Below are 25,977 nucleotides of genomic sequence, written 5' to 3' on the forward strand. Positions count from 1 at the left end.
ATAAGTTCAGAGACCATTCTCCAGTAACCTCCAGCTGCTGCAGGAATTTGCCTTTTTGCTGCATGAAGCCCCTATTAGACATTCAAATATTCCCTGCAAAGTTACAGATCTGTTCTTGTTTCCATGTAATGGTATACAGTTCTAAAAAGCAGTTTTTCCAGTTGGTCTTCTGGTGAGGCAAATCTGTTGAGCACGATGGAACTGGTTAATGAGGTGCTACCACAGACACAAAACAATTTCTTTACAATTTTCAGAATAAGCCTTGCTGTATGATTTCACAGAATGAAAACAGGTACTGGGAATCACACACTGCACCCTCAGCTCATAAACACATGTAGATCTGTCACAGGACCTGCTGCAATTTTTAAGAGACATTGCACTAATACAAGTCCAGTCCTGATGCATTTCAAGAGAAATAGAAGTACCAAGGCAGGAACTTAGTTTTTTGTGGTTTGTTTTTTTTTTTTTTTTTTTTTTTTGTCGTTTTATTTACCGTCTGGTATAACAAAAAGGGTAGCAGGGGATGTTGTTCTAAGCATAGGTGTTTGGGTTTTTTAATTGTATTGTCTGGTTAACTTAATTACATATTCGTTTTTCTAGCAAAAGGGTTACGTTCAGTTAGCTGTTGTGCTAATGCTTGAATTTGTTTCACAGTAAAAGGATTAATATCTTAACTGCAGTTGTGGCAAATAGTGGATTTAACTTTTATTAGAAGCCTGTTCAATTGCCCGTTAATAGTCATACATGACAGATGCTCAGAGTGACAAGGATTATCAACCACGCACGGAAGAGCCCCGGCAGTGAACCTGAACTTCCCTGAGCTCCCTCCTCGTACCACACGCACCTCGACTACCCCGACGACACCGCTACTCCTCGCAGCCATACAGGCTGCAGACGCTGAGACACACCACACACCACCGCCCGGCCTTCCCCGCCCTGGGGGCAAGTAACCACAGAGCGCTACAAGGCCCGCCCGCCCACTCCTCTACCCCACTGGTCCCAGCCCGTCCCGTCCCGTCCCAGCGCCCGCCGCCTCCGTCCGACCTCCCCCTCTCCTTAGGCCGCACCCGCTGCACCACCTCCCGCCAGCTGCACGCTGCCAGCAGCCGCGCCATACGGCGAGCCGCGCTTCTATTGGCTGGGCGTCAGGGCACGTGACCGTCCAGGATCTGCGCACGTGGCTGTGGCGTTAGTAGAGGCCTCAGCGCCATCTTTCGAGCAGTGTTGGGGGGGGGGGTAGGCAGAAAGGAGGTAGGAGGGGGGGTGGGCGTCTGTCGCATGGAAGGTTTTATTCTCTGACGAAGTGGCGGTGATGATGAGGACACAGTGAGAGAGCTACTGCTAATGGGTTTTGTCTCCTGTCAGCAGATATGGCAGAATATGGTATGAACCAAGAAGACTGGAACTCAGAGGTGGGGGACGAGGCATCACCAATCCTCCCACCCCTTGAGCAGGTATGAGGTGGCAGCTGTTGGTCTCTAGCGTGGGCTTATCTTCCCTGTATCTCTTGTGGTTCACCAGTTCCCGTGATTTCATAAGTACATGGAAGAACTCACGCTTAACTTGCGTGTTGGAAAGAGGGTGCTTTCCTAACAATGAGTAGCAGTTCCAGTCTCAAAATGTTGAGGTATCTTGCCTACTTGGAGCTTGGAGGCTCCTGGCACATGTTAGCCAATTGGTGTTACTTTTCCAGTTATATTGCCTCACATTGGGTTGTGAGAGAATGTGTTTTTGGAAAATGTGTGGCATAAAAGTGATACATAATAGTAGTTAAATGATATATGGGCTAGTGGTTGAGTACCTCTGTGTATAGGGTAGTGGACCAGGAGAGATTAAAAGGGAAGTAGCAAAAACTTATGGAAAGTAGAAACTTGTACTTGCAGCTCAGACGTGGAGTTATCAGATGAAGCTTTGTAACAACTGAAACAGGTGGTTCCTGTTGCTTGCCCTTTTCCCCTTCTGATGCATTCCTTTTCGCTTATATATATCAGATCTAGTGTTTCTCACATTGTGAGATAAAGTGAGAACAGGTCACGGGTTTTTGGGTTTTAGCAGGTTGCAGTTTCTGGTGCATGTAAGATTAGATTATTTTTACTGTATCCAGAATAATGAAAGGGCAGTGATGGAACTGTATTATTGGGGACTAACAGAACCTTGTCTTTTGGTGGTAGTTCTTGGATGTGGGTTATATGTGAACTGGAACTTCTCTTTCGTTGTCAGTAATGTCCTTTTAGCTGTTCTATTTGTGGTCTCTTTCTGCTGGCACTCACTGAATTGCCATTTATTTTTACCACAGCAAAACAGAAACAGAACATGGGTGATTTTCTCAGCTCATTTCCGTTATTCAGTGAATATTGCACTTCATGTTGTTCTTAGCCTGTGGGTTTACAGCATGTCTGGGCTTAGCAGTTTAGGCAGACCAAAAACCAGAGGAGAGGATTATGCTCCATTACCCCCTCTACCTTCCCAAAGGGAAGATAAAAGGGGAAAAAAAGACGAGAGACTTAAAGTTGGAAATTTAAAAAAAATTGACACAGATATACTAGAACAGGGGAAAGGCAATAACATACGGGATGAAGAACAAAAATACAAAAGTATACAAGCGTATGCAAATCTATATACAACCCGATCTCGATACTGGCAGGGATAGGTGCGTGAAGGCCTCTTGCCGAAGGGCCGGTTCAGGAGAGGGCTCCATAGGTGTTCCCAGCACCCGATGGATGCGGATTCTGAAGAGCAGTGGTGGGCTGGGTGTAAAGGGGCGCAGGGAACAGCAGCGAAGCAAGGAGCGGGCAAGAAAAGAGGAGGGGCCGCCCGTCTGAGTGACCTGCATAGAGAATGGGCAGGAAATGGGAGGGAATAGACCCCTCTGTGTTTCCGCCCCTCTCAGTGTCTGAAAGCCCTTCTTTAGTTCCTCGTACTCAAACTATGACACCGTAGGAAAGTTTGAGAAGGGGACCTGCCTGAGCAGTAGTCTTGACCACCAAAGTTGGTAAAGAGAAAATAAGTGAAACATCTTATTTTCTTGAACATTGAGTTGTTCCATAGACTCATTTGCCTGCAGAACTCCAGTCTTAAAAAATTATTTGGCAGGATGTAGTACATTTAAGTTGCTTAACTGTGTGCTGCTTAATGGTCTCAAGAACTTGGCAGCAGGTAAAAATACAGTTTTGGAGTTTGTAACAGAATTCGGGTGATGTCAGGTGCCTACTGTTGGACCTAGTCCTTAGCGAAGTCTTGTGTAGAAATTATTACAATGCAATTTTACTGTTTGAAATACTTTGGTCTGAAATGGGGGATAAAGTAGAGGAGTGTAATGAGAGACAGCTAAAGAATAATGGTTTTGCTCCTTCTGGTATTAGAGTGAATATTGCTCTCTGAAGAAATGGCAGGAGAGGCAAATGACTGGTTGATTGTATAAGACTAAAAGTAAGGTTGCCCAAAGAAGAAATTAGAGCATACGTTTTCAGAATAGCACTTTTAACCAGTTTGGGTTTGATTTCTGGCAGGGAGTTGCTAGCCACATTGAGAAGTGTGAATGCTGTACTTGTATCTAAGAAGTAGTTTGTAGTGACATGTTCCTGAGTCAGCAGGTGTTCTGGATCACTAGTATGTACCTGGCTTGCAGTAAACAGGAGAAATACAGATGTGGCCTTTGCTGGAAGTAAAACTGACCATAAGAGTAAATAAAATGTGAAAACTAGTTGCAGGTAGAGTACCCTGAATCTTGGAATAAACAAATAAGGGCTGATGTATTTCAGATACCTTTTAAGATAATATGTCTTTAGACATACTTACTAACATAATTTGTCTTCATTCCTCATTAATACTCTAGAAATAAAGTTTTGAAACTTAACCAGGTTTTTATTCACAACATGAACAGTCTGAAAGATTTGAAAAGAAAAATAATACTTCAGAACATTCAGATTGCTTTGAACATCAAATGTTTTTTGTATTCAAGACTTCAGGTAGAATATTGGCAAGGTGACTATCACAGTCTGAGGCGATCTCAAATCAGTGAGATCAGGCTCTCACAGTGACAAAGCTGATGCTTCCAAAATCAGTTACAGAAGGCAAGATAAACCTGCTTAATGCCACGTGTCAGCAGCACTGTAATGCGGTTTTGGTGATTTTCAAAGGCAAACATTATGTTGCTTAGTATACTGAGGTGTAAGAGAAGCTGAAAAACTACTTCAGTAGATGGCTACTTCAGTTTCAAGAATGAGCAACTGTGGTTGTATTTATATACTTGCTTGGCCTAGGGTTAATGGAATGGTGTGTCTTTTTTCTGTTTGTAGGACAGTTTCTCTCGAAGACCAAATGGCACCTCATCTGGCTTCAGCCCAAGTATAGGCTCATTTGGTATGTGAAAGGCACTTTTGATTTTACTGATGTTTGGAGGGATTGATCCTTTAAACATTTTTGGGAGACAAAAGAAAAACACAGTATTATGACTGTGGTATTTTCATGAGTCCCTCAGGAAGTAATCACCATCTAAATATACCGTTAACATAATGAATCTGCCTGTGCTTATTTACTCCAGTTGCATGTTGAGCACAGCATATAACTTCTCATGAGACTCAATAGATGATACCTCACAATCATTTCTAGAATAGGCTGTGCAGAACATGAGTGGTGTTGAAAATAAATAAGCGTTACATTCAGTGTTCACGGTCTCACAGTTACCAGAAGTTAAGAAAAGGTCAGATTAAGTTGTTGAATGGAAACTTAGATCCATTTAAAAACAAAACAAAGCAACAAACACAACAAAACATCAAGACCGCACACTGATGCTTGGTACTGAGTTTCTGTAAAGCGCTCTTAGTTTAATGAAATGGATACTTTTCTAAACTTGGAACAGAAGGTTTAGATAAGTTAGAAGCTTCTAAGTTCAGATATAGAAGACCTAGAGATTTTAAATATTCCAAGCCAGGCATGTTGAAGTTTGCACCAGGATTTGTGCGACTCTGCAGCAGTCAGATAATGAAACAGATATTGCTTAGAACTGGTAGTCTGTGGGATGAGGCAAACAGGGTGTTCACACTGTAGTCTCTGAATTTAGGAATGGTCTTCAAGACCACTTGACTGTGTTTTTAACTTGAGTGAAATTCAGTCTGCCATAGAAATTTGAGCCTGTTACCATTAAATGGATCCAGTTGCAGGTAAGCAAACTCAACTTTAACAAATAGTGGTTAGCACCAATTATATTGATACCCAAACCAGTCCTGGTTGGAAGGGACCTCAAAAGCTCACCTGATCCAACCTTCCATTTTAAAGGAAGCCTAAATAAGACTGTATAGAACTCTTTCCAGTCCTGTGTTGAAAATCTCTAGTGATGGAGACTCCACCACATTCCTGGGGAGGTTGTTACAGTGAATGGTTGTCTCACTGTAAAAGAGTTTTTAGTTATACTGTGATGAAACTTGTGGTTTGTACCTTTTGACTGTGTCATGAGTTTTTTTTGTGAAGGAGGCCCAGTCCTCTTTGTAGGTGTCCTTCAGATCTGGATTACTGGGACAAGGTGTTCCCTGAGCCTTCTTGTCTCCAGGGTGAAAAGACCTGACTTCCTCAGTCATTGCTCATAGATCAGGTTAACTGTATGTTTGTAACCACAGAAGTGTGTTTATGGCTGGTCCATATTTTCCGCCTTCCACAGTCTAGCTGAAAGGCAGGCTTTCTCCAATTTCTTGTTCCCATGATGCTGGAAAATTAGAAAGAAAGAAGGTATCACTTGTCCTACTTGAAGTCCTTTGAATTTGGATAACTACAGGAAGTAGAAAATTGGGATGACAGAATTTTCATTCATCCAAGAATAGTAGGAATGTTTCATGAGGTCTCCAGTAATACTGCATACTTGCAAATTATTTTTTATACAGCTTTGCTTTGACTTAAGGCTTTATGAAATTGAGCATGATCACCAAAACAGGTTTTAAAATGCACCAAATCTTTGATTCCCAGAGAGACACAGATGGTAAGCACCTTGTGGTTTCCAATCACCCATAAGGAGATCAGTGTGAGGACACAACATGCAAATTGATCTGCAACTGGCCAGAGCAATGTCATCACTGGATGTATACAGCTATTACATACCAGCATGCTCATACTGTCTTGAAAGGCCAAAGCTACAGTGTCTTGTTCACTGTCTACAATGGGTTCAGAACTGTAAAGGAATTTTTATGTCCTGGAGGACTTGCAACTGATTTTTCAGATTTGAAAATCCTGACATCTCAATTATGGTATTACTGAAATTGATGTTTTCCAGACCATTCATACAGAATCTGTTGTAACTTTGAGGACAGACAGACAAGTTACATAAATATGTTTGAGAAGAGGAATGATACAGCAGCAGGAAAATGGTGTTACTTTTTCTTTTGGTGATGGCAAATCACATAAGCAATCTGCTTTTCTTCAATATATCAGATGTAACAGGGAGTTCCTAAAGCAGAAAACTGATCCCTTCATGTTCAAATCTCTCTTGTGTGGAGCAGGGTCAGCTGTAGTAGGTTTTGAGTTTCTCCAGGGATGGAGAATATATGAGCTCTGTGGGCAATTTGCTTGGTGTTAACTGCTCTTGGAGTGAAACACTTTTCATTATGATCACAGAATTGTCATGGAAAAGACTTCTCAGATCACTGAATCCACTGTCAACCCAGAATAAAACACCGTGCCTACTACAGCATGTACCGTTTCCTTTATGCACTTGTACAGTGATGAATACACGTAGTGGAGTCATTCCACAGTTGAGCAACTGGAGTGGACTTTTGCCCCCTCTGCTTCTCCGTTATTATTTCTATTGTTGTCTCTGTATGCAGGCCATTATTTCCATAGGTCCCAGGCAGTAATTTTGTTTGAGGACTTAAAATTGTGTTTTGACACCCACTTCCCACAATAGGTTATGAGGGCTGCTCACTCACTGAGACTCTGGACTTGGGCATCCCTGTCTGCTGCCAGGTCCAGTTGGGGACTTCTGGTTGTGAAGTTATTACCAACTTATGAGCATAGGTTCTATATTTGCATATATTTGTGTATATCTATATATTTGTATATTTGTAATTTGTTGCTATTATTACTTTATTAAAACTAGGTTGTTTCTCAGACCTAAAACCTCTCTCCATCTTTACCTGCTGTGGGGGGCTGTGGGGAAATAACAGAGAGCATCTGTCACCTAGATACTGGCTAAAACCGTGGCAGTCATGAATGAAGATGATAAACTGTGTCAGCCGCAGTATCACTCAGTAGGGTACTCTATTAGTCACTGGCCACTAGATGGAGTTCGTGTTGCTGACCATAACCCTTGCAGCGTACTGATTTCACCCTGTCGTGGTGGATGGTACTTGATTGGTTTGTATATGAGGATGTTAGGGGAGACAGCGTTGGAAGCCTTACTTAATTTTTATTCTCCTTTTCCAGGTGCTGTCGAAAGACCTAACAGAGGTGATCATATGCACGATCAATTTGGAGGGTATTCTAGGAGTAGAGGTAGGATTGTTTGTTTAAAATTTGTGGTTTTGGGGGTGATTAAGCCATTCTTCTGGAGGAACCTTTAAAATGGGAGACCTGGCAACTGGTGCCTGAGTAGATTCTGGAAAATCAAATTTTTACTGTTTTAGTAGCAGTACTGTTGCTGAGTTGAGCTATTTCATACAGAAAGTGATAGTTACACCTGTGCTAAGATTTGGAATATTTTTTTTTCTAAGTTGTAGAAGGACATCTTTAGTGTGATTTGTTGTTATTGAGTGGGAGATAGGCTGGAGGCATCCTCAGGTCTGAAGCCTGAATGATTCTGAAACTTCACTGTTGGCTTAAAATACAGCAACTGGAATGACAAAAAAACCCAGACTCAAAAGCTTACGCTGATGTGGAAGATAGCTTTTAACATTGATTCCTTTTTATAATTGCAGATCCTGATGAAAGTCTGAACAGACAGTGTCAGACAGTGAGTAGATTTGATAGCGGAATGAGGAATTTTGGAAACAGAGGTAACTTTCTGGAGTGTCTGCAATTCCAGTGGCTGGTCTGATTTGTTCCATCAAACTTGCGCTATTTGGCTACTTAGCTTTGTTGTATCAGAGCCAAATGAGAATTTATGACTTGGAGGGTAATAGCAATCCTTATTGCTGCATAATGTAGACCTTCAGCATAAGCTCTTGTCTGCACAACCTACAATACCTACTGTATGTGCCAAAAAGCAGGACTCTATATTTAAATTCAGTGTTTTGTTTACCTCTTGCTTTGTTTCCGTTCTTCTGTGGAGTGGTATTTTTCTGATAATTTGAGTCATAATATAATATAAAAAGCATGAAATTGAATATTTGTATTAATATGTATGCAGTGTGAGGAAGTGTACCAATGCTTTCTTTAGTAATCCATAAAGCAACGTTTAATCCTCTTCTGCATATAATGACATGTCACTCATGTAGGCATTGCACATTGAGAGATTAGTAATTGGCAGTTTGGCAATACTGCCACATAATGCTTCAATCAGGTACCATCAGGAGTGGATGCATAGTGCAGTGGAAGGTACTGTCACATACTGTGTGTCTGAGTAGTTCTATGACTGTAAGTGGTACTGGTTATGGAACAAGGAAGAAAGATGGAAGCCTTTGCTTGGTTTGTGCCTGTTTAGCAACTGCAGATCCTTTTTCCAAAAGGGCTGATTGTCTGGTTGACCTTTAACTTTAACTGATCTGTAACGGCTCTTGAGATTATCCATTCCGTGAACTTTCCTGGCACCAAAGTGAGACTGACAGGTCTGTAGTTACTTGGATCCTCTCCCCAGCCTTTCTTGAAGATGGGCTCATGCTGCATTTTTCTGTGTGTTTAGGAAAATCACTTACAAATTCAGATAAAGTGGACAGTATAACTAAGGACTGTGGAGAATAATTTCCTCATAAACGTCACTTGATCTGCTCTGTGCAAACTGAATTGTGTGCTCTGCTGTAATGCAGGTTTTAAAGAAGGGAATGTTGTAGAAGATGGTAGTACACAGTACAGAAGTTTTAGAAAATTTCCCGGTGGCTTTGGACGAAATGAAAGTAAGTTTTTTATATTGAATGTTTTGTGTGGCAACAACATACATTTGGTTATTCTGGGTTTGCTTTCTCCTTGACAGCTCTTAAATAGAAAAGTGAAAGCTATGAACTATACTGTGTTTTTCAGCTGTGTTGTGGAACATGGATGATACCTTTGTAAAACTGCAGCACTGCGAGTAAAGTAATACAGCATAGGTTGGAGTAGTATCTTTTGGGACTGTTACAGTTTTGGTAGTAAATAGTATTATCTTTAAGCTTACTATTATTATTCTATTACTATTATTCTAATTTTAGACACTATATCCATCCACCACACTGTGTATTATTTGCAGGTATTAAATCTGACCAAAGAGACGGACCTCAGTCTGACATTTCTCTAGAGCCAAGAGGAAGAGGAGCATTTGGAGGTCGTGCAGGTGAAACTTTATAGTAGGGTGGTGAACCTGTTAGATTTCCTCATTGTTGATTTGTGGCAATGCAGTATGTTCTTAGCTTTACGAAGTGCTGTCACTGTGATTGTTTCTTCCTGTCTGTATTAACCTACTGCAAATGTTGGGTAGCTTCCTTGCATACCTACACAAGACCTTGTAACTTAGAGAAATTTCAGTAATAGTGTTTTTAAAGCTATTCTCTTCCATGTTTTTTCTCTTGGTCCTGCTGCTACTAACTGGGGCAGTTAATGCACAGTGTAGCAGAGGCACTAACCCCAAAGCAAGCCTTTAAGAATTTTCTCAGTTTTGAAATAGTCACTTGACTTTCTCCACTCTTCCCTCTCCCCCTGTAAAGGATGGTATTGCTTTAGATTTTTTCAGGCTGACAAGTAAGATTTACACCTCTGAGAGGCCAGCTGAGAGGCCAGCTCTTGATGGCTTTATTACAATGTCAGGGTTTTTTTGCTGTCTGCAAAGGATTTTACCTAATGGTCCTACCTTCTTTGCCACTGATGCTATTGTAACATGTAACCTGTGCTATGCTACCTAGAGCATAGTAATCTAGCATTCAGAAAAGCCCCATAATCCAAATTAGAAGTACTATTAAACCAAGGTAATACTGGTAAAAGTATTTTTCACTGCAGAAAACATGTAATGCTTAGTACGTGTTTTCACAAGTGCTCCTTACTATACAAAGAAAATTGATTTTCCTCTGTTTCACTTAATTCAAATAATTTTTAGAACTTCAGTACTTACAGAGGCAACATGTTAATACTCATAGTGGACATAACTATAACCTCATAGAGAACAGTCTTCCCTTACTTTTCATGACCATTATAAAGAACCGTATTAGTTAAAAACTGTTGTGGATATTGGTAGGCAACAGTTGCACTAGTCTGTACAGAGGTTTATATGGAAAGATAATTCTACATACAGAGTAGTTTGCATGGCAAGTATGTCCTTTTACAGACAGATAGCATGTCTGGATCAGGAGTGGAGTAGAGCAGGCATTGCTAGTTAAACTGTTTCCATCTTTTGAATAATGGTCACATCCCTAGTAGACTCTGTAGAGATACTGTTTAAGCATGCTCTACCTTCTGATGCAAAAATAATTAAGAGATTACACATACTGAATGTTGCATGATTGGCTGGATTCTTAGTCACTGTCTCAAAGAAGCTGTAAAGTTAAGAGAATTGCTGAAGGATATAGCCGATGAACAAAGCATTGCTGATCTAATTCGCAGTACTGACTGCCTCTTTTGAACTGGTATTTATGTTTAGTGTAAATAATTCTGTCTTGTTGAGTATGAATAACCAGGTAGATACGATACCCTGATGCTATATTGCAGTGCTTGCACTGCTGCAGTTGAGGAAGAATGCTGATGAGAGAAGACAAAGGAGGCATTGCAGGGGCACTGTGCTTCTGTGATACTGGTCTTAAAATGGTCAGTGTCATGGTATGATTTTTATGAATAGCTTGAGCTGCATGTTTGAGTAGAGAATTTGCTAAGAGCTTTTGTTGGTTTTCTTCTTCATTCAGTCTTATCTGTGTTTCTAGCCTCATTCTTTTCCAGAGGGGCCTTTATATTAAGGGGTTTTTATACCCTTCTTTGAAATCAGCAGCACAACTTCCTGCACTGAGTAACTAGAAGCTAATGGTTAGGTTTGAAGCTTTTTCTGGTTTATGTGTAGTAAGAATTTAAAGTGGATTCTGGAAATGGCTGCATGTAATAGCTAAGTCTTCACATAATTTTTAAATATGAAAGAAATGGTATTTCCTTGCTCTTAATAGTAAATGTCTTTTTGTTTATGAAGTGGTAATGAAAGCAGCACACGAGGTGAATGTCAAGGTCAGACTTCCTTGGCGTGGATGTTGGAGAAGTGTGGCTGTTGGAAGTAACAGGATAGTTTTCTGATGTATTCTTTTCCCAACTCATGAGAAACTACTATGATGGCACTGAAGTTTATAGCCATGACTCTATAGTTATTTAGAACTTGGTTGTATCATGTAAAACAAGCATCTCCTGATTTTTTTTTTTTTTTGCAAGGTTGAATGGTTCTTCAAGTCAAGGTGCTGTAACCATAAGTATATGTGTATTCCTTGTTATTGGCAATATTTGCTTATCAGTGTTGGGGGAAAACCTCGCTTAAGAGGTAACAAAGTTTTAAAACTTAACATTCTTGTGGCATTCTTCATAGAGTTGCTTTTTTCCTCATGATTAATCTCAAGTGAATATAGACAACTTATTCTGGCCATGCAAAGTACATGCTAGGCTTAGAGCGATCATTCCTTTTTATTGTCCTTAATTAAAACGTGCTTATTTTATATAGACATCAGAGTCAAGGAAGTCAAGGAAGGTCCACATCTGGTTTGTAATTTCCATTAGCAAGATGCTGTGTTTACATCCTTGATGATGATACTGCAAGGCTGAGCTAGGCTCAGTGGTGTGGCATTGTCTCTTTCCATCCTTTAAATACAGATACATGGCCTTTGTCTTCTGACTTCATGCAACAGAGCTTTCTTTGCTTGCTTACTTCAGCTCGTTCTGCCAGCTGTATTAGGGACCCACTACTCTATTTTCAAACTGTCTCTGTGTTCGTTTTTGTCAAGGTTCTTATTTAGGTTTTCTCTCAAGTGAGATTTTTTTTTTTCCTAGAAGCAATTAAGTTTGAAATGCTTTCTTTAACAGCAGGTTACAAAGAATGCAGTGAAGAAGTAGATTCTGTAAGAGGTAAGCTTCTTCACAAGTAACATGTTGGTTTTAATTTGCTTTTGACTCAAGGAACAGTCTCTTAAAGTTGTTGGAAGTAAGAAATCAGGTTAAAAAAGAAGGTAGTGATATAGGTAAATACATAAGCAAACTGATCATGTAACAATGACGATACTGTTAAACTGAGCATGTTTAAACTTTGTTCAGCTTTACTGGGCAGCACAGTAGTTGTTCTCACATAAACAAAAACTTCACTATTTGGAATGGAGTGGTGGGAAATCGCTCTGTCGGTAGCTGTTTTTTTCTTGGATGATGAAGGTTATCTGCTTGAGACAAGTAGTGGAGAACTAAATTAGCAGTAGTGTAGGCATATTAAGTGGTGGTAGTCATTAAAGTAAACTACAAAGGAACAGTTGATTCTGAGTTTCAGATGCTGGAGCATCTAAGATGCTGTTTCTGGAAAGCAGGCTTTGATGTCTTTTACGAAGGTCAAGTAGATGGATTTTCTTGAAACTTACATGTAGACGATCAGATTGAAAATCTGTAGTGACGTTACCTTTGGCATGTTCTTTCTGGCATGTATTGAAAATGTTAGTTGGGCAATCTACTAGAATGTTTTACTTACCTGCAGTGTTTTGTGAAACTGAATAGCTTTATATTTATTTTCTCTTACTGTTGAAATGCAAAAAAGATAGAATTGTGAACTCTTGACTTCATCTAAAATATTTTTTGTTCCTGATGTTTCTTCCTCATTTGAGGTCTGTATGAAATGGCTTCTACTGCTCACCTTGCAGTGAGCATCAAATAGTTTTATATCTCTGAGTTTATTCTCTTGAATTTGAGGTCTGGTATTATAAACTGAGTTCTAATACAGTTAATTTATGAAAGTTATTACCTTCTGGATAAAAAGTGGCACTGAACTTGACTTCCATAGCTCTGTACTTAAAGTAGTCTTAGATGAAGTTTTCTTTATATTGTTTGTGACCATAAGTGATTGTGTTCTTAAGGTCCAAAGGTGACTTATGTGCCCCCTCCTCCACCTGATGAGGAACAAGCCATCTTTGCACGTTATCAGACAGGAATTAATTTTGACAAGTATGATGAAAATGCTGTCCAAGTGTCAGGACTTGACCCTCCAGCACCATTACTGGTGAGTGAACTCATTATTCAGCTTATGTGGAGTGTGATTCTGCAAGGATGTATACTGAGTCTAGTATTCACTGCTAGTGAAAATACCAATGAGTATTGTGTTGGAAGGAAATGCTGCCCATTTGAAAGATAAAAATCTGAATTCAGTATGATGTTGATAGACTACAGAAGTGGCACAGAAAAAGTAACGCTGGATGGACAGAAAGTATAGTCCTTAAATTGCAGAAAAATACCAGTTCTTATCTGGAAAGAAAAGTTGTTGGCAGCAGTTTCTAGGAAGGCTGGTAGAGTCATCTTGTTGAGCACCTGTAACTGGGGGATCTTAAACATTTTAAATATAACACCTTTAAGAATAGTTTTAATGTGGATAGAGCTGTAATTCATAGTCCTGTTTTTTGTGTCTGCAGCTTATTGTGTCAAAGTAATACATAACTTTGCCATATATATATGATTCCATAGTAGGTGGTTAGTATATAAAAGAAAAAGCAAGGATTTGTTAGGGAGAAGAATGAGGAAGGGCAGAGGCATATCTGTGTTGAAAGGGTGTGAAGAGGTTTTTTTCCCCATCCATCTTTTGAAGTATTTTCTGCCTGAAGTTAAACTTTTTTGGTCTGGATAGGGATGTTGCTGTAACTGCCCTTAATGGTTTTAATGCAGAGCCTAAGTATGTGTCTCCTACCTGAAATGAAACTAAAAGAGTTTGTTTGTTTTCATAGTGTGCTGTTACTTACTTCAGTCCAGGTATGTAGATTCTGAGCAGTTTTCTCTTAGAGACCAACTGGAGGGCTTCAGGCTTCACTCTCCTACAAAGAATTTCACTTGAATGGCATGAGCAGGTTGAAGAAAACCTTAGAGAGTTTTTCCTGTAGGAACCTTGGCAGTCTAAATGGTTGAAACCCCATTAAAACTTTATGCCTTTCAGTGTTCAGTGTCTGTATCCTATGGTAAGCATCTCAGTTTTAAAAACTTTGAATTTCTGTGGTAATGTACCATTAATAGTAATTTGCTCTCTTACAGGATATTGAGAAAGCTAACCTCTGTCAGACTTTGAACATGAACATTGCTAAAGCTGGGTACTCTAAACTTACTCCAGTGCAGAAGTATAGCATTCCTATTATACTGGCAGGACGTGATTTAATGGCATGTGCCCAGACAGGATCGGGAAAAACTGTAAGCATTTGGAGTACTGCTGGAAATGTGTGACCTTAAACTTTTAGATGAACGCCTTAGTTTTCCACGTGGCAGATAGCTTTTTTTTCTAATGATTTGACTGGCACTGTGCTTAACTGTAGTGTTAAGCACAGATAGATGTGTTGTTGCAGGTTTTGGTGTAAATTTTTTTAATTTTTAATATTTTTGTGGACAGTATATCGATACAGCAGGCCAGTCTTCAGGGCTACAGATACAGATTGAGAAGCACAGCAGTTGTACAGACTATTATTGGGGTAAAAAAACCCCAGAAAACATCACCTCAGCACCGTGTGGGTTTTTCTGTGTTCTGTGGGATTTTGCTTTTGGTTTTTATTTGTTTATGTTTGTATGTATGCTTTGTTTTGTTAGTCTTTGTGGATTTGGGTTTGGTTTATTTTTTTTAATCCAGCTAGATTGTAATAAAGTATTGTGCTGATTTGTCATTGTTGTTTTTATCAAGTCTGATCTCAGTTTTGGGCTCAGTATTCGTGATGCAGTGGAATCATGGAATAGTTTAAGAGTTAGTACTAAGCTGACAGTTGTCTACACTTGTTAAACTGTCTAATGTACCAAAATCTAACCACTAACAGATCTGTGCCTGGGTAGCTCTTGCCTTTCAGTATAGTTGTGGAAATCCAGCTTTGTTGTTGTATGATGTATTACTTGTTTTGAAAAGCATCTGTACAAAAGAGGAAATGTCCACATTTATAGCTTATGCTATAAATGTTCTGAGTGCTGTTGGAGTGGTTGTACGGATGCTGTTTTGGGGGTAGCTTGTTTTGCAGTGTAGTAAGGGTGTAAACTGATCTACTGTTGTGTAGTAGTCTGGAGAAGGGTAATAGGTGGCTACCTTACAAATCTGCTGATGGTAATGTAAAGCTTGAAAGGATGGTTTTTCATCCGGAGGTGCATAATGTGTGTCAGTGTGATGTATGGAACTGCCTGAAGAACACAAATTGCCTAGTGTGTGACTGTATTCCTGCATTATAATACTATTAAGGCCCAGATAGAGATTTTCCTGCTTCTTAAACAAGGAGACATAAATGTTCTGTAGTGCATTCAGGTCAATCCTTTTGCAGTTGGATTTCCTTCAGGTATGCTCTTTCAGGAGCCTTAAGTGTGATTGATAAAAGCGTTAAGACTGAACAGCATAAATACTGTTGGTTGGTGTTGTTTTTTAGGCAGCTTTTCTGATACCAATTGTGGACCACATGATGAGAGATGGTGTAACTGCCAGTAGCTTTAAAGAGCAGCAAGAGCCAGAATGTATTATTGTTGCCCCAACCAGAGAACTGATAAATCAGATCTTCCTAGAAGCAAGGAAATTTGTGTATGGGTAAGTTTTTGCATTGTTGCCTGGTATCAATCATTACTATTTCTGAATCAGCAGGACTTTTTTTTTTTCATGAATACTCGAAACAAATCTTCGCTGTCAAGCAAATGACTACAAACACTTGTACTTAGATGGTACTACTGACTATCAGGTTTCTTACTATATGGCTAGGGATTGAAACTCTTAATCTTTCCCATACTGGAGAGAGAGGTTTATTTAGCTAAGTGCTAAACTTCTGTCATGTAATCTTCACTGATGAGAAAACAGTATTTCTTAAATGAAAAAACTTAAAAAAATTTAGATTGCCTTACATCATTTATACTTGCTTTTGTTTTCATCTTGGCAAAAATGGTGGTAGAGTAGAGGTATAAATCATGCTTTTACAGCTAACTTTCAGTGATGATGGTTTCTGATAACTACTTCCGGTGTTTCTGGTCCTCTGGTCTTGGATCCTGCTTCTGGTTTTGAGCTGTGCTGTATGAAGGAGTCGGACCATTTTGAACTGGTTGATGGTGTATCTGATAAATTTTTACATATTTTCATGAAACAGTATTGTTTGTATACTTGCGTAATTGATCAGGTTTTTTTCTATATAACAGAACTTGTATACGGCCTGTTGTGATCTATGGAGGTACACAAACAGGCCATTCAATTCGCCAGATAATGCAAGGCTGTAGTATACTGTGTGCCACACCAGGGAGGCTTTTGGATGTCATTAGTAGAGAGAAGGTAAGACCTTAAACTTAATTTAAATTCCCTAAACAATCTCAGCTTTTTATATAATGTTTTTCGTTCTTCAGACTTTATAGAAGCAAAGATGGAGCTGTGGAAACCAGTCAGTATGCTGTCTTTGTACAGGCATTGGCTTAAAATTCCCATGAACATTTCTTGGACTGTGTAACTTGAGTTTTTTGAAAGAGTGGTGTGAGTTCTGGTCTAATCAGTTCCTTTCAGGTTCCATTGGAGAATACCAGTTTAAATCAAACTGGCTGCAGGTTTGTTGGCAATTAAATTCCATAGTTTAAACACATAGAGCACCTTCTCAATAATCTTCCAAAATACTGTAGCAGATTTTCACTTGATGTTCTGTTTGTTTTGCTACTATAGCTTTAACCTGTCTGGAGCAATGCTGATATTAGTTATTTTATAAATGTATTAGTATAATCTTCTACATATATTTTAGTTAATATAATAATATCAAATATTAAAATAATGTTTTAATACTGATCTGAATTTTTATTTTTCCAGGTACTGTAATTGATTTGTGTTGTAATGGTGTGACTATTGCACTGCACAAATGAAGCTTGAAAAACATTGGAATTAGCTTCCTGCTGTTAGGCTTCTAGTCAAAATGAAGTTCTGATTAGCTGCAGCAAAGTAGTAGTGTCTTTAATAATGCCTTCTGACATAACTTTTTCAGAACAAGGGAGGATTTTTTGAGAATGTGTGTGAGTTACATAAGAGAAGCTTTCTAGAACTTGGACATGATTTAGAAATAGATGTGCTGAACAGTTGTTTATCAGTAGGCTGTGTATTGGTTTTCACTGCTGAACCAAGTTATGAAGCACTTCAGTGTGTATGCATATAATTTGAATTAATGCAGGTTAAGAAGTTCACAGAATCACAGAAATTTTTAAGTTGGGAGAGACTTCCAAGATCATCCAGTCCAACCTTTGACCAACAGTATAATAACTACTAAACCATGTCCTTAAGGACCAGGTCCAAAAGCCTTTTAAATACCTCCAGGGATGGTGACTCCACCACTGTCCTGGGCAGGCCCTTCTAATGCTTGACTACTACCATTTCAGTGAAAAAATGTTTCCTAACATCCAGCCTGAATCTCCCCTGGTGCAGCTTCCACCCATTCCCTCTGGTCCTGTCACAGTTCACTAAGGAGCAGAGGCTGTTTGCCTCTTCTCTCCAACCTCCCTTGAGGCAGTTGAAGAGAGAGATAAGGTCTTCTCTCAGCCTTCTCTTCTCCAAAGTGAAATAGGTTGAATTGCAAATAAAACATAATGCACATAGACCGTAACTTGTGAACAATTAAATTCTACTAGAATTATGTAATTAAAAGGTGGATTTTGGCAGTTAGGACATTTTGTAAGTGTATAATGTCAATGAAGCAATACAGGGTTTTGTTTCCATTGGAATACCTGCAGATTGGTTTGCATAATGTGAAATACTTGGTGCTGGATGAAGCAGACCGCATGCTTGATATGGGCTTTGGGGTGGATATGAAGAAGCTGATTTCCTACCCAAGCATGCCACCAAAAGACCAACGTCAAACACTGATGTTTAGTGCCACATTTCCTGAAGAAGTTCAGAGGTGAGTAAAGTAATAATGGAAATATATCTGAAGATGTAGTGAACCAAAAGTATGAAGAATGTCTTTTTTTCTGAAGGCCTTCCCCTAACACCTCTGTGCAAGCTCAAAAACTGGAAGTGCTGCCTGTGACACTAGGACTTGATAAAACAAGACAGCCCAGCTATTGCTTAGCTCAACAGCCTTTCTGATATACAGTCCTATTTTAAATGCATAAGTGCTATTTGTTTTCAGTAGTGTTAAAGCTTCCACAAATAGGTTTAGGGGTGTCTCTTAGAGCTCTGCTATTCTTTAGCCTGGGAGTAAGAACAAAACATGTCATTCCCTGTGGGTGTATGGAAGTTAATCAGTATTGTACTCTTGAGGAGGCAGGCATCTGAATACTCTTATATCAGAGGGGTCTAGCAGCTTAAGCAGTTGGTGTAATTTAGATGGCTTTTGTAGTAGGGATGGTATTTGTGACAGAATCGCTAAAAGGTGACCTTACTGTGGTTTGAGAGCATGTAAACTGATGAGGCCATTGCAGTGAAGTGTGTTTCTATTTCAGTGAGTCAAATCCTGACTGCTTTCTTCCAGCCTTCAAAAATCTTAAAAGAAGTCTTTGAGATGGAGAGAACATCTTCAGTAGTTGACTGTCCTGAATGAAGGAGTCGTGAATGGGCTGCTTTCTCCCATTCAGTCAGTTGATACTGGCAGCTTATGGGGGAAATGAATGGCCTTTCTTTAAGTAGGATTGAACTAACTTTAAACTGTCCTAAGCCCCATGTTTTGGCCTTGGTTTTTCAATCAAGACTTTTTTTTTTCATGGAGTTTTTTGTATTGAAGGAAGTTACTGAAGTGAACTAATACAGGCCTTGTTCCCACAGCTGGGAATCGGGTGTTAAAATGATACTGTACACACATTCATGTTCATTTCATCTGTTAACTGTGGGGGAATGTGGCCTCTCCACACTACATCGTGGGAAGAGATCAGATGTGTCTCCCTGTAAGATACATCTGGGGGATGTACAGTGTGCTTTTATTGGCTCAGGTTTTGTGGCTGAGAAGAAGAATCTTGATCCATTTATCTCTGAAACTGTTGTCTTTATCAGTGTGATTTTGCTGATGATCTTGCTCTGTCTTTTTGCTGCATACTGAGGAATGAGTGAAGCAGCTTTACTTGTCAGTATTTACCAGCATCTGAAATTACATCCCTTCAGTTGTGCCAGATGTTTACTGTCTTCTTCTGTTTAATGAAAAAAAAAAACCAAACAAAAAACCCCAACAAATCTACCTTTCTACTGTCAATTTTTGCAGGATTTGCTGATAGAAGACTTCAGAAAGCTGAGTGCTAGGATCTTAGTTTGGCAATGCATATTCACATTCTTGGGAACTTTTGAACCTGGAATGCCTAAAAGTAATGTTCGTGCTTTCAAGAGTGAAAATCTTTCTTGAGTGGAGTAATTTTCTTCCTGGATTTACTATGTGATTCTGTAGTCAGGAAAGCTAGTGTTTTCCTCTCTCAAATCAAAACAACCTGAGACACTATACTGCTATGATAGTATAGGATGAGGTGCTTTCTTTGTCTCTACAGAGTTCAGGCTCTCCTGTACTTCTGTTAAGGGAAAGACATCAGATTTAGTTATAATACACCATCTGGTGGTGTACCTGAATTAAGGTCTCTGCTGTTACATATAAACCTTCAGTCTGATCATCAAGACTCTTTCTGTCCTTGGGAGAACTGTGTAATTCTTACCTGGCTGGTGAACTTGACCTGAGCATTTGGAGGTTTCTGTCTCCAGTGGAATTGTATATATTTTTTTCATCCTGTTTTTGCTTATGGTTCCATTTTCAGAGAGCTTAAACTTGTCTTTTATTTTAAGTTTAGAACTATGTCTCTTTGACATCTTAAACCATTTAGATCTTAGGACCAAGTATATTTGAATCTTTAGTAACTTTTTTTTTTCTAGAAAAAAAACCTTGCCAGTGGTAATTATACCTATGTATCTGGTGGGAAATTCAAATCTTTAATGTAGTCCTTCATGTTTAGTACTTCGTTTTTTAGGAATTTATTCTAAAACTTGAGATTGGCTCTTCTCAGTTAGAGGTTGACTTGTTTAGCATGTGAATTTTACTTCAATGGAAGCTGCTTCCTGTACGCATGACATAAAGCACAGTTGTGTATCAGTAAGTTAATACACATTAGTAAAAACATTCCTAAGGATTACCCTTTTTGGCAAGTTTGATCTCTGAGGTGGGATTACCTCTGCAAGAAATGTATCTGAATAAGCAATGCTTCTGAACAATATTCGACTTTTCCTCTGGCAACTTCTAAATGAATGTTGTGTGATAAATTTTTTTTTCCAGCAGTCCTTTTGTTGAACAGTCAAAAGGGGTGATGTTGTCTCATGGAGGCCTGTTTTGAATTCTGGCCTGTGTAGCATTTGTCCTGTGTCCCTCCATCTAGTGATGAAATAGTGCCTGGAGAGTGGTTCTTTTGTGAGCCTCTGTCAGTAAGCCATTTTACAAGCATATATGTGGAACTCTTCTGAGATGGCCAGAAAACAGTTTGCATTATGAAAAGCTGCAGGGATTTAATGAGTTTGTGTACCTTTGTCTTGATCAGAGCTTTTTCTACAGCTGTCTAGAAAACAATACAGACTCTTAGCTTATTAAAAAATGCACTTGAGTACTTCTGTCCTCTGCCATTTGAGGAGCAGTAAAAGTATTTCATTTGGGCATTGTTTGAGCATAAAGCACGTTACTTCATGTTAAAGCAGAAGTAAGAAACAATGGACTTCAATGTTGCTCAATTTTGTTTCTTCTCAAGGCTGGCTGGCGAATTTTTGAAAACCAATTACTTATTTGTTGTTGTTGGACGTGTGGGTGGAGCTTGCAGTGATGTTCAGCAAAGTATTCTTCAGGTTCCTCAGTGTTCCAGGAGGCAAAAATTGATAGAAATTCTACAAAGCATAGGTAACTTATTCTTATTGCCAAATGTTTTCCAAACATGTTTCCAAGACAAATTCTTTTTTTTGTTCCTGTTTTCTTGTTTTTGTTTTGGTTTTTAAACTGGTGTTGTTGCTGTTGGTGGGTCATGATTACATTCTATTAATGCATGTTACATGATTTGCAAGACTATTGATTGAAGCTTTAAGCAGACCTCAGTTCTAGGCTTATAGACTGTAGAGTTACCTGTGTTTACCAAGATCTCATTTCCACTGAATACTAGCAGACAAACTTTCCCAGGCAGCTGGTTTCTTTAAATGGTCCTGTTTAAGACTCGAATGTGTTATGTGTATTAAACTTGTTATGTGGATGCTTAGAAGGCAGAACACTGAAGGGGGTTTGGAATTAAAAACTGGTCATGTACCTTGCTGTTAAGTTCTCAGAATGACCTGCTGCTTTTAGCCACATGCTGTCATAATGAAGTGCACCTTCCCACAGAGAACTACATGTGTTTCCTCCTTTTACTGAGGAGAAAAATACATTTGTCTTCATCTAGGTTTCTGTGTTGAAATGAAAATTGATGGGATTGAATTTAATTAGTGTCAGCACAGGCAAAAAATTACAATCATACCTTTAAAAAAAAAAAAATCTAAAAAACCTGTTCTGATACTGGGTGTTTATGTAAGAAATTGCAATTATGAATGGTAGCAATGCACTGGGTTTCAAACTGCAGTGGATCCAAACTCTTATTTAATGTAGGTCATGAACGAACCATGGTGTTTGTGGATAAAAAGAAAAAAGCAGACTACATTGCAGCCTTTCTTTGTCAAGAAAGGGTATCAGCCACTAGCATTCATGGGTAAGTACATTTTAAGTGAAAGGTAGCTTTTATTGTCAGTCGAGCTTTTACTGAGATGTTTTGTTTGTCTGTATCCGTGTGACTTTGCTTACTTTGCTGCAGATCACCCCGTAATCCTCAGCAGCTCTGCCCTTTTGAAAATGTAGTGTTTTTGCAGGCCAGCTCTATATTTGCTTGAATATACATCTTTCTGGCTGACCACACTTGAAATGCTGTACATGAGCTGGAGAATAATGCCTACTGTTAAAAAAAATATTAATGAGAACAAATTCAGTAGAATTGGCTGTTACTTGTGCATACTTTTTGTCATCATTTGCGTGACCAAAACCAGAGCTTGCAGTATTACTGGTGAGATGATACTCATTAACTGAAACAGCAGTCTTAAAGGCTTCCTGACAGTGGTAAGTCATGATGGTCCATACAGATTTCAGATGCTTTAATTTCTTCTTCTTTGTGTTTATGAACATAGCATTTCTGTGGAGATGAGTTTAAAGTGAAGATTTTCCTAACTTGTGTTTGTTGTCTGTTCATGAGTGCTCCATACCTGAAAAATTATAGGAAATAAGGTGAAATAGTTCCTAGTTCTAGGTCTTAAACCCATCTAAAAAGACTGTCTTTCATACAGTGAGCTGGCATGTAGTTTTGTGGTGATTGTATGTCAAAATCCAGAACACAAACAATCTTAAGATTCCCAGTGGACTGTAGCGTATCGGGAATGTAATTTTGCAGTATTTTTCATCTTGTAGTAGTAGGAAATGACTTGAATTCTTGTAAAAAATGTTTTACAGTGTTCTGACACACATCAGAATTTCAGGATTGTAGAGGGTTACTAATTACCTTAGCACACAGGTATGAGGTATGTGTGCATATCCTGTGCCCTGTCAATTTTACAGGTGTGTAAAGGGTCATTTTGAGAAGATGTGGCTTTCTGTTCTTGGCTAACCTGAACTGCTGTTCCACAGCCTATCTTCAGCAGGTGGAGATCTTAACCTATCTCTGTATAATTGCTACATTGTGAGTTAAGGTATATTTAGGAAGGGAATAACTGATTCCATGGAAGGTTGCTAAACTATCATGACTTCTAATTCACTTGAGTTTTTTGAGCTGAAGTTAGTAAGGTTAATTGCTCTTTGGAGTAGTAGTCATACAAGACTCCCTTAAATACCCCATGTTGGATTTGAAAGAGCACTGTTCTTTAGCTTTCTAATTGGTTCTCTTACTTGGTCAACGAAGAAAAATGAGTTAAACTGATGCTACTGTATTTAAGTACTGTATAATCTATAAATACTCTTTACAAAAATACAAATCCCAGAGTCTTCTTCTGATGTTTATTTAAAAAAAAGGCAAGGTCTGTGCTGTTGCTTGGCTACACATTGTAGTGTATCTGAAAAATGGCCAATGTAGAAGTCTAGGCAGGCTTTTTCTTTGCTATTCTGGCTGCTGCTAAAAAGCAGTACTAACTGTGGCATGAAGAAACAATTAGTTAAGCAAGTGGATCTTCTTAGCAAGGAATTGAGCTCAATACATGACTCTCTCTTTTTTTTTATTTAAAAATAATTCCCTGCAGAGACTTAGGTTAAAGTAGTTGTGTCTTACTGCTAATCAGTTTAACAATTCAGGAAACCTCAGTAGTGTGTGGATCTTTTTCCCTGAGAACTAACTGTGTCCTTGAATTGTGACCATTTCACTTGCAGCTTAAAAAACACTGGATTTTTAGAGACCTCCATTCTAACCATTGCTTTCTTTGTAGAGATCGAGAACAGAGAGAGAGAGAATTAGCTCTTCGGGATTTTCGTTCTGGAAAGTGTCCAGTTCTTGTGGCAACTTCAGTGGCATCGAGAGGTCTGGATATTGAAAAAGTTCAACATGTTATTAATTTTGATCTTCCATCCACCATTGAAGATTATGTGCACCGAATTGGACGAACTGGTCGTTGTGGAAACACAGGCAAAGCAGTTTCCTTCTTTGATAATAGTACAGATGGCCATCTTGCACAGTCTCTGGTTAAAGTGCTTTCAGATGTAAGTTTCAAATCTTAGTACTTAGCTTGTTCTTTTCTAATAGGATTTAACGTCAGTGTGCACTGCAACTATAATTACTTTGGTACAGTTCTAGAACTCCTAGTATGAACTGTAAAAGCAGTCAAATTCACTTTTCTAATCGTGTAGGCCCAGCAGGAAGTTCCCGTTTGGTTGGAAGAAATCGCTTTTGGTTTTCAAGGAGAAAGAATGCTTACATCAGTTAATACCCAGAAGGTAAGTCTGAAAATTAAATGTCTTGGTTTTTAAAACTTGGTCTCACTACAACAGCGTGTTTGACAGTATATATGAAGAGCAGTGCCACTAAAACTGTTTTGACTGTGACTGTGTCCTATATCTTACTTGTGCATCTTCAAAGCACTCAGTAGTTCTGCAGCTTATTTTGGACAATTTGTTTGACTTGGACTTTTACAGTGCAGCCTTACTAGCACTAGCTACATTAATCTGGATCTGTAGTGTCAAGAATTACTTTGTGGAACAAAAGTAAACTTTGTGCAACCATACACAAAGGCTGTAGGTCCGTAAGTTTCTCTACTGTACATGTTGGGTAGGAGCAAAAAAAGGAGCTTGTTATGAATTGCTCATTTAAGTAATTGATGTTACTAAAACCTTTCAGTTACTTACAGCTATAGAAGTGCCCCAGTCTGATCCATGTCAAAATTGTTCTTTATCTGTGATGAGGAAGAATCTTCTGGTCTTTAGTATTGCTTATGCGAAATATTAAAATACAGTTTGAGTGAACGAGGGAGTTTAAATGGCATAGGTCTCAAGTCACTTTGCAATCACTAGTTTAGGATTTTAGTTCTGTGCCTACTTCTATTATGAATTATATATTTTTTGTTGTTGTTGTAAAAACTGATGTTTGTTACTTTTGTCCACTTGAATTTTAATGATTTAATCAAAAGTCTTTCCTTGACCCCTTGATTCTCTAAGGATTATATTGCATCTCAGTTCCATTCTAAATATTAATACAGTTTTAGACACCACAGGAGAAATCGTATCATGTCTGAAGCTCAAGTTCAAACTCGGACCTTCCTCTCCTTACTTTTCTCCATAACATAATGGTTGAAAGTATTGGGTAGTTTGGGATGTACTTACCTGCCTAAATGGTTTCCTAATCAGATCCAGATATTTTGTCTTTGAGTCTCCGTGGAATCTCAGTTACACACTTACATTTTTGCTTTTTCTCACACTTTTCGCCTTGGTGGAATTTCTTTATATTTTCTTTACATGTCTGTTCATGGGCACTTAATTCAATCTGTATAGATTGGTTTCAGTGATGGATCTTGTCAGCCTTTGCATCTAGATTGGTTCCAGATAACGTCTCCATCCTTTGTGGAGTGCCTCTAAGCATCTTATGAGAACTGTAATTTATAGGTCAAAATCTATCCTTCATGTCTTGTGTGACTTCTTGATTTACCAAGTCTGTCTGGTTTGGTAACATGCAAGTGATTTAGTAACACTAGATTCATCAACACACTGGAGAATAGAATACTTTGAGGGAGTATGTGTCTGTTTACTATGGGAGTACTGCCCTCTTGATCACATATCTGCAGTGAACTGACTCTTGAGTTGGAGAACTTCAGGTTCTAATTCCTTTCTTATGAAAACTTACAATGACAGTGATTCTGACAACATACAGTTGCTGACCACAGCTCTTTGAGTGCGACCATTCAGCCAGTTCCTTACACAAGTGGTCCATTTGTCAGTGCGTGTTTCTCCAATTTAGGGACAAGAAGTTTAATGATGAAAGAGCTGTATTGTAAAAATGTGATACTCAGATTACATTGAGAGGCATACATGCTGAAAGCTACAGGTATTTTGCAATGACATTTATTATTACATAATTGAAAGAATTATTTATTCTAAAGTGTTTATTCTAAATGTTTCTGTTTTGTAGAATTCCAGAGGCAGAGGCAACATGGATGTGGGAGGAATGAAGATGTCATATGCTGAAAGTGCATTTGATTCATGGGATTAA

General features: G+C 38.8%; 1 protein-coding gene across 1 annotated transcript; it reads left to right on the forward strand.

The window, feature by feature from the left end:
- The first annotated feature begins 1,370 nt into the window (after positions 1-1,370).
- DDX4 (DEAD-box helicase 4) lies at positions 1,371-25,977 on the forward strand. Its single transcript, XM_030466895.1, has 17 exons — positions 1,371-1,454; positions 4,299-4,362; positions 7,411-7,479; positions 7,902-7,979; positions 8,949-9,035; positions 9,365-9,448; positions 12,154-12,195; positions 13,182-13,324; positions 14,341-14,493; positions 15,696-15,850; positions 16,447-16,576; positions 18,007-18,173; positions 20,980-21,125; positions 21,858-21,957; positions 23,708-23,978; positions 24,126-24,212; positions 25,897-25,977. Exons 1-17 carry the CDS (start codon positions 1,371-1,373, stop codon positions 25,975-25,977), a joined length of 1,941 nt encoding a protein of 646 aa, XP_030322755.1.

Source organism: Calypte anna, chromosome Z, assembly GCF_003957555.1.
Source record: "Calypte anna isolate BGI_N300 chromosome Z, bCalAnn1_v1.p, whole genome shotgun sequence".
Taxonomy (NCBI): Eukaryota; Metazoa; Chordata; class Aves; order Apodiformes; family Trochilidae; genus Calypte; species Calypte anna.

What these genes read in the sequence shown, in the direction of transcription:
- DDX4 (XM_030466895.1), top strand. Translation starts at nt 1,371, where the DNA reads ATGGCAGAATATGGTATGAACCAAGAAGACTGGAACTCAGAGGTGGGG. An exon ending in CCCAAGTATAGGCTCATTTG is followed by an intron (nt 4,363 to 7,410) that starts GTATGTGAAAGG and finishes CTCCTTTTCCAG; the next exon opens with GTGCTGTCGAAAGACCTAAC. An exon ending in AGCATTTGGAGGTCGTGCAG is followed by an intron (nt 9,449 to 12,153) that starts GTGAAACTTTAT and finishes TTTCTTTAACAG; the next exon opens with CAGGTTACAAAGAATGCAGT.